Source organism: Hemibagrus wyckioides, linkage group LG17 (genome assembly GCF_019097595.1).
Source record: "Hemibagrus wyckioides isolate EC202008001 linkage group LG17, SWU_Hwy_1.0, whole genome shotgun sequence".
Taxonomy (NCBI): domain Eukaryota; kingdom Metazoa; phylum Chordata; class Actinopteri; order Siluriformes; family Bagridae; genus Hemibagrus; species Hemibagrus wyckioides.
Window position 1 is genome coordinate 17,850,111 of NC_080726.1, and position 9,288 is coordinate 17,859,398.

At 38.5% G+C, this 9,288-nt stretch overlaps 1 protein-coding gene across 1 annotated transcript; it reads right to left on the minus strand.

The window, feature by feature from the left end:
• Positions 1 to 2,968: 2,968 nt before the first annotated feature.
• parlb (presenilin associated, rhomboid-like b) lies at positions 2,969 to 7,175 on the minus strand. The gene is made up of 10 exons (XM_058412885.1): positions 7,074 to 7,175; positions 6,328 to 6,517; positions 6,119 to 6,259; positions 5,949 to 5,997; positions 5,774 to 5,869; positions 5,293 to 5,442; positions 5,047 to 5,117; positions 3,564 to 3,665; positions 3,358 to 3,455; positions 2,969 to 3,239 (listed from the first exon to the last, which is right to left on the minus strand). Exons 1-10 carry the CDS (start codon positions 7,142 to 7,144, stop codon positions 3,125 to 3,127), a joined length of 1,083 nt encoding a protein of 360 aa, XP_058268868.1. The 5' UTR covers positions 7,145 to 7,175; the 3' UTR covers positions 2,969 to 3,124.
• Between the last annotated feature and the right edge of the window lie 2,113 nt (positions 7,176 to 9,288).

The following is a 9,288-nucleotide window of genomic DNA, read 5'->3' on the forward strand; positions in this document are numbered from 1 at the left end:
CAAAGAGAGAATATTGGAATAGAAGATGACGACTAATGATGGACTGTGTGTGTGTGTGTGTGTGTGTCATCATGGTCAATCATTTACTTTTAACAAGGATCAAAGTTCATCAACTGAAACTGCAGCTACTGAATAATACAGCAGTTTACACACACACACACACACACACACACATTTCACAGTATCATGCAGTATTCCAGGTTTCAATTACAGTTCTAGTTTCTAACACTAAGACTATAAACACATTTTACAGTGATGTCACACACTCAAATATAAAGTTATAGCTTCATTTTTAATAGGTATTTGTTTGTTTTTCCATTATATCAGAAAGTCTGAAACAGAATGAAGTTTAGGAACATTGGGTTTTAGCAAATATACAGTTATTAAAAGCGCTTTAGACATAAAAAAAGGAACTAAAGTAAATATATGATTCCATTTAGAAAGACTCAAAATTTTTATCTGAAAAATTACATTAATAATACATTAAATTTTATTCTAGCTGTAGTTAACAGAGTTGAGCTAAAGTAATAAAGAACATAATAATAAAAAAAAAGTACTTCATTATAAATAATTGATTTTTAAATGGGGGCAGCACAGTGGCTTAGTGGTCAGCACTGCTGCCTCACAGCGAGAAGGTCCTGGGTCCGAATCCCGGGTTCGAACAGGCAGGGGCGTTTCTGTGTGGAGTTTGCATGTTCTCCCCATGCCTGCGTGGGTTTACTCTGGGTACTCCGGTTTCCTCCCACAGTCCAAAAACATGTACATTAGGTTGATTGGTAATTCTAAATTGCCCATAGGAGTGAGTGTGAGTGTGTGTGGTTGTCTGTCTATATACGTGTGGCCCTGTGATGGACTGATGACCTATCCAGGGTGTACCCCTGCCTTTCACCCAATGTGTGCTGGGATAGGCTCCAGCAGATCACCGTGACCCTAATTAGGAATAAAGTGGGTATGTATATATACACTATATTGCCAAAAGTATTTGCTCACCTGCCTTGACTCGCATATGAACTTAAGTGACATCCCATTCCTAATCCATAGGGTTCAATATGACGTCGGTCCACCCTTTGCAGCTATAACAGCTTCAACTCTTCTGGGAAGGCTGTCCACAAGGTTTAGGAGTGTGTTTATGGGAATTTTTGACCATTCTTCCAGAAGCGCATTTGTGAGGTCACACACTGATGTTGGACGAGAAGGCCTGGCTCTCAGTCTCCGCTCTAATTCATCCCAAAGGTGTTCTATCGGGTTGAGGTCAGGACTCTGTGCAGGCCAGTCAAGTTCATCCACACCAGACTCTGTCATCCATGTCTTTATAGACCTTGCTTTGTGCACTGGTGCACAGTCATGTTGGAAGAGGAAGGGGCCAGCTCCAAACTGTTCCCACAAAGTTGGGAGCATGGAATTGTCCAAAATGTCTTGGTATGCTGAAGCATTCAGAGTTCCTTTCACTGGAACTAAGGGGCCAAGCCCAGCTCCTGAAAAACAACCCCACACCATAATCCCCCCTCCACCAAACTTTACACTTGGCACAATGCAGTCAGACAAGTACCGTTCTCCTGGCAACCGCCAAACCCAGACTCGTCCATCAATTTGCCAGATGGAGAAGCGCGATTCGTCACTCCAGAGAACGCGTCTCCACTGCTCTAGAGTCCAGTGGCGGCGTGCTTTACACCACTGCATCCGACGCTTTGCATTGCACTTGGTGATGTATGGCTTGGATGCAGCTGCTCGGCCATGGAAACCCATTCCATGAAGCTCTCTGCGCACTGTTCTTGAGCTAATCTGAAGGCCACATGAAGTTTGGAGGTCTGTAGCGACTGACTCTGCAGAAAGTTGGCGACCTCTTCGCCTCAGCATCCGCTGACCCCGCTCCGTCAGTTTACGTGGCCTACCACTTCGTGGCTGAGTTGCTGTCGTTCCCAAACACTTCCAAGTTCTTATAATCCAGCTGACAGTTGACTGTGGAATATTTAGGAGCGAGGAAATTTCACGACTGGATTTGTTGCACAGGTGGCATCCTATCACAGTTCCACGCTGGAATTCACTGAGCTCCTGAGAGCGACCCATTCTTTCACAAATGTTTGTAAAAACAGTCTGCATGCCTAGGTGCTTGATTTTATACACCTGTGGCCATGGAAGTGATTGGAACACCTGATTCTGATTATTTGGATGGGTGAGCGAATACTTTTGGCAATATAGTATATATATGTGTGTGTGTGTGTGTGTATATATATATATATATATATATATATATATATATATTTGTGTTAAATTTACAGTCATAAAGCAGAGATATGAACTACATAGATATAAACTAGCATGTAAGACTCAAATATAAATAAACCTGTATGAAGAAGTGTGATAAAAATGGGTTGTGTGTGTGGTTTCTATAGTAACATCCCATTCACAGAGATTTGTACAGTGGATGTTGAATATGATCTAATGTTGTTGTTGTTCTTTCGGCTGCTCCCTACATGTGAGGGGTCGCCACAGCGGACCAACTGGTCCTCACAACACAGGTTTTACGCCAGATACCCTTCCGGAAGCAACCCTCCCATTGGGACCAGCACTGCATCCAGTGGCTGGGGTTTGGGCACTGGCTGGGAATCGAACCCGGGTTGAATGTGATCTAATATTAAATAATAAATAAATGAAAGTGTCTTGATTAAACACAAAAACATACCTAACCATAAACAGAGCTGTTTATGTAACATTTGTGGAAGGAGTCTCTAGTGTCAGGACAGAAACCTGACTTTTCACGATGTTTCACTCTTTTAATAAGTAAAAAAAACTGTAATCGTCGATAAAGCAGTGATTTACGAGAAATCAAGTAGGAGCACTGATTAGTGTAGGCAGTTCCACTGCTCAGTTTAAGTGCTGCTGCTGATTGGTCGGCTCGAAGGTCCACTATGAGATCATCAGCTCCACGAGTTAAACCGAAAAACAATAAAAAATATAAACCACACACTGTAATAAACAATTTATTTATAGTCCAAAACTGAAATAAGTTTAATCACAGCTCATTCACTCACTCACACACGCACACTCACATTGTACACACTCATTCCTAATAAACTGGTGTTTATTATACTGATCTGGTGTAATCATTTTTCCCCAGGATGCTCTAGAGGGATCCGTTGCCACCAGTGCCGGGTCCTCGCGTCCTGAGGTTGTGCCACATCTTCACCAGCGGCTCTCTGTTCTTCCAGATCAGGTCATTACCGTAGAAGATGTACCAGCTTCTCACACACACACATACACACACACACACACAGGGAGAGATGCATACAGATTATGGTTGAATAGTGTACAGTGCTGAGTGGTGTGTGTGTGTGTGTGTGTGTAGGTGTGACTCACATGCCAAACAGAGCGCCTCCTAAATGTGCAGCATGGTCAAAAAAGCGCCATCCCATAATCAAACCTGCTGTATCCAGAGCAACAATGGCTTTCAGTGCCTGATTGAAGAAGTGACATTACAACAGATATCAGAAAATAAACACTGACTTCACATGAAGGGGCTACTTTTGTGGCATATACTGTATGTGTGTGTGTGTGTGTCTCACGTTTCCTGCAGTGAAGGTGTACATAGGGAGGAAGACGATGGCCAGTTTAGCCTCAGGCATCTTCATGCAGACAGCAGCGAGCACAGTCATGATTGCACCAGACTGACACACACACACACACAATCAATATCAAAATCAATGTAAAGGACACAAGCCTTTCCTTTGAGAAAATTAACTCATTAGCACCATCTAGTGGGGAACTTACTGTATTAATCAATAAGAGTCCAGAATTTCATCAAGCTTCCGTTTAACTAAACCCTTAAAGTCACTGAATTAGCGTTTATTTGCTCTATTTTGACAAAACAAACTAAGCCGAAATATAATAGCAGTGACTCCTGAATCAATTATAGCCATGTAAGCAATATGCTAAGTACACAAATGAATATTATTTAGCAACTACAAAATTATAAAGTGTTTAGTGCAGATTTTTATATAAAATTTTTTTTTTGACAAAACCATAAAAATCATCCTCTTCAATGCATCTATAAGCTAGTTAGCTAGGAGGCTATATAGCTAGTGTTATATATGTAGCTACATGGCTATCAAGGGTTAGAAGATTATATATATATATATATATATATATATATATATATATATATATATATATATATATAATTGATTATTAAATATTGCTCAAAGTTCCTGAATGACATCTGAACAAAAACTGGAATGAAATATAGTGAGGATTGCTGGAAAAAAGATTTTAGTCAATTAGATAACTAGCAAGCGTGTTAGGTAAGCTAGCTAGCCAATAAACTGCTATATCTTAACATTTAAAGTTTTAGCTAAAAAAAAGCTTAGTGATATTATTGTTTCATGACTTTAATATTTTTTAACTGTGGATAATGTTAACGAAACTGCTAGGACTCAACTTTTATTTCAGCTAATGAGAATGCTAACAGTTTCTCAGCAAAAGAACACTTCAGTGACTGCGTAAAAATGGAATAATAATATTATTAACCCTGATGAGCTAATATTTTAACCGTAAACTCTTAAAACATTAGCTCATCAGGGTTAGTAATATTATCCTTGCATGAATTTTACCTGCTATGACTCGGCTTTTATTTCTGCTAATGTGAATGCTAATGTTTACAGAAAAAAATGAGGGAAAAAAGCCCCAGTGACAGCCCTCAAATTTTAATTAATATTAAAATTATAATCAGGGTAAATAATATTCTCATTCGAAGATTATTTCATTTATTTTTTACCTCAGGAACTTGGAATGATAGCTAAACTGCTAGGATTTTATTTCTGCTAATTTTTACAAAAAAAATAAAAACAAAGAAAAAAAGCCTCAGAGTAATTTCTTAAGATTATTTTCTTTATTTTTTTTTACCTCAGGAACCTGGAATGCTAACTGCCCTGCCTGCTTTTATTAAATATCTAAACTGTATAAAGGAACAGAGGAATAAGAAGTGCTCAACACTGCTGTTAGTCATTTTAACCTTCAGAATAAAATGTCTGTGATGTTCGACACACTCACCGCCCCGAGCGAAGGCCCCAACCTCCCTGTTAGCGTTTTACACACGTAGCTAGCAAATGAGGAGATTACACCTGAAACACACAACAACAACAACATGTTCACACACTCGATAATGACAGTAACTGAACCTGGCTGTGTCTAACTCACATTTACTCACACATCAAGGGATATTCACATCAAGTGTTTAATATAAGAATACTGTGTATGCTGTTTATCAGAAACACACATATATACACACACACACACCTGCGGACAGATAGACAGCGAGGAACTGCTCCTTTCCCATCATGCTTACTGCACTGGAGGAGAAACTCCACAACACGTACATATTGGCCGCCATGTGTAAGAAGGAGTAGTGACTGAAAGAGGACAGCATCATGGGCCAACAAAGTGCATCTACACAAACACACACACACACACTTTATTTATATGGCATTTCTATATGGTGTCAATATTAATGGAAAACTAAAACAGTAACTAGCCCAGCACCTACTTACAGAATAGAACATGAAGGAAGTAAGGAGGGAAGAAAGAAAGAAAGAAAGAAAGAAAGAAAGAAAGAAAGAAAGAAAGAAAGAAAGAAAGAAAGAAAGAAAGAATTGTGATACTGAGTGTCTGAGGATCGTTATGCGAGCCTGTTGGGATTCCAGATTAACGGTGATGGAGTAAGAGCAAGTTTGTTGAAGGCCACACCCCCTGAGAGTGATTGACAGGTGTATTTACTCACTGGAGGCGGGGTTAGAGGTGAAATACTTCAGCATGGATCGTTGCAAAGACGGAATTCTCCAACAGCAAAACACCAGTGCATTAGCAGCTATGATGCCTAAAACACACGCATACACACATATTTAAAAAAAGAACTAAAAAAACAATGTGTGTGCGAGTGTGTGTGCGAGTGTGACCTGTTACAGTCCTCTGTCCTTCACTCAGACTGTTCCACCACTGATTGATCTAGAAATAATACACACTGTCATGAATGTCATGTTCATGACACACACACACACCTCTTACAGTAACTGAGACACACACACACACCTCATTGTATCTCACAAAATCTCTCTCTCTCACACACCTGTTTGCGTAGGTCTCCCTGTTTCTGCGGTCGCAGTTTGTCCAGCCAATCAGCTCGCACCTCATCAAAGTAGCTCTGAACGCGGGACTTGAGACTTTCATACTGCCAGATCGCTGCCGTGCCGAACGAGCAGCCTGTAAACTGAGATGGAGTCAGTAACTAACACACACACACGCACACACAACACTCAAACACACACTTGAACCTACCCCTACAGTGAACACCAGCGGCTTGACCAGTTTGCCCAGTGATCTCTCAGGCTGGGATGGAGTGGGCGGTTCTATCGCCGGAGTCCCACCTTTTTTCTGTACCAACTCCGCTTGTTCCGCAGCCGTCTTTGGCTCCACCCTCTTCATCACTTTCCGAAAACCGCATCTCTGCTGGTGAAAAGGAATAAAACTGACCCCACACACACACACACACACACACACACACAACATATAAACACTTTACCTCTTCTGTAACCATCAGAATGTATAAATGTTGTTGTACCACAGTGCTGCTGAATTCTTGAATCTGATTGGTTCAGAAGGTTGCTTTGGTAAGAGCAGTAATTTATTCCAAATGAACTGAATAAGTGTTGTTAATGCAGTGAAGTAAGGAGACGTTCATTTTACATTTACAGAAGGAGTGTCCAGTGTCTGAGCTTTTTCCTAACCATTAGAAACCTGCTGTAGTAGAAGAGGAGTAAAAGACTTATGGGGGATGAAGTGCGCATGAACCACGGATGTAAAAAATAAAGCAGTGAATTTGTGAAATAGACGAAAAGTGATGAAATAAATCATTTAGAAGAGAAATGAAGTGTAAAGAGGAATCAGGCGCTGAGACATCAATAACACGAGCGGGGTCACAGGAACATTCCGCTGCCATTAACACTAAAAACTAAACGGGACGATTAATCCGAATTATCTGATGACAAATCGACTGGTTTATATTTGCCCGCGTTTAGAATTACCCGTTTTTCCGACTCGCTTGAATGATGAAATCCTCCTTAACCCATCTCACTACACATCCTCTCCACGCCATGATCTCAGCCGCAGTCAACTTCCGGGTGACCAAAGAAGCCACGCCCTCTTCCGCTTGCCTTGTCTTCCCGAATTTGCCGCACAAAAGCCTCTTTTTTTTCTTTTTTAGGGGAAAATATTTTATTAATAAACACAAATGAAAAAAACAAAGAATTAACCTTCTTTTGGTAGTGTTGTAGCAAGAAAACGAAACATTACATATTACTGACAGACTCTGCTGAAAGGTTTCGAAATCAAGCCTCATTAGGAATTTATTTGTTTATTAATTGATGTCTTTTCATTTATTTATTTATTTGTTTATTTATTTATTTATTTATTTATTCATTCATTCATTTATTCATTCATTCATTCATTCATTCATTCATTCATTCATTCGTTCATTTATTCATTTATTCATTCATTCGTTCATTCATTCATTCATTCATTCATTCATTCATTCATTCATTTATTCATTCATACATACATACATGCATTCATTCATTTTTCTATTAATTAATTAATTCATTCATTCATTCATTCATTCATTCATTCATTTTTTTATTCATTCATTCATTTATTTATTTATTCATTTGCTAGTTTTTATTGTCTAAAATATTTCCTGATTATTTGCTTATTTGATTGTTTCTTTCTTTATATTTTGTGATAATGTATTAACTCGGAAATTTCCAATTTAATTAATAAATAATGTTTGAAATGTTTTGAAATCAAGGCTCATTAGGTATTTGTTTAATAAGTTCATGTCTTTTCATTCCTTCATTCGTTTATTCATTCATTTATTTAATTAAATAAATAAAGTATTTTCTAATCTAAAGTATATCTAAAGTATAAAGTATATCTAAAGTATAAAGTATATCTAAAGTAAATCTAAAGTATTTCCTGATTATTTGCTTACTTGGGTTTTTTTTTGTTTACATTTTGTGATATTGTATTAACTCGGAAATTCAACATACTTTAATTAATAAATAACGTTTGGATCTCTCTATATAAACAATATCAATAAAATATATTTAATCTGATTTAAATATCAATGAAATATTCTTTTAATTATTCTAGAAAAAATTCTATAGGCTAATGTTATTTCCTTACATTAGCCTATAGGGGAGTTAAGGCTGGCCCGTGTGATCTGATCCAACAGACAAAGCTACTGTTGCTCAAATTACTGAAGAAGTTAATACTGGTTCTGATAGAAAGCGGTCAGAATACACAGTGCATGATGAGCCAGGGCTGTTTTGGCAACAAAAGGAGGACCAACACAATATTAGGCAGGTGGTCATAATGTTATGCCTGATCGGTGTAAATATAAATGGGATCAAAGTATTAAGTACAAAAATGTAAATGGAGCCCCTAAACAGGATTACACACTTCCATATAAGGATTATTTATTAATGTTGTGACATAAAAGGTATATCTTCATTGTCAAACTAGCAATAAAATCGATAAAAGTTTGTAGCCGAAAAAATAATGTAAACTTGGACTAAATGAGTTCTGTCAGTGGATATGTGGAATTCCAAAATCTGGGTATGTGAATCCAGTGTTAATAGGAAAGACACCTCACACTGAGGGAATTTATTTTTGAATTTTTGAATAGTAGTAATAGAAATCATAAGTAGTCTTTTCACTGTTTGAGGATTGTGTTTCTGTATTTATGGAAAAGATCCCAAACACTTCCTATTCAACCAGCAGCTTTCTGAGATTAGGATTTAAATATCAAATAATCTGGATTTAGTTTTGAGTAAAAGTGTGAATAGTGTTATAGCTCTCTCTCTCTCTCTCTCTCTCTCTCTCTTTCTGTGTGTGTGTGTGTGTGTGTGCACGTGTGTGTGTGGTTTTAGGTGACACTGGTGAATTATCAGTAGCTGTACAACTGCTCTGTATTGCACTCTGATCAGACAAAACTGAATACATGTGGACTTAACACTGCTGACTTATCCGTGTGTGTCTGTGTGTGTGTGTCTGTGTGTGTGTGTGTGTGAGTGTAGTGAGGTTATTTTTGACTCTTGCTGCCTAAGCATCTATCGGTACATCTGCAGCTCCCCTCACATCACCCCCCCCACACACACACACACGCACGCACACACACACACACACACTTACCCCTGCAGGTATTTTTATAGCACACAGGGTCGCCATGTCCTTTCAGCCATA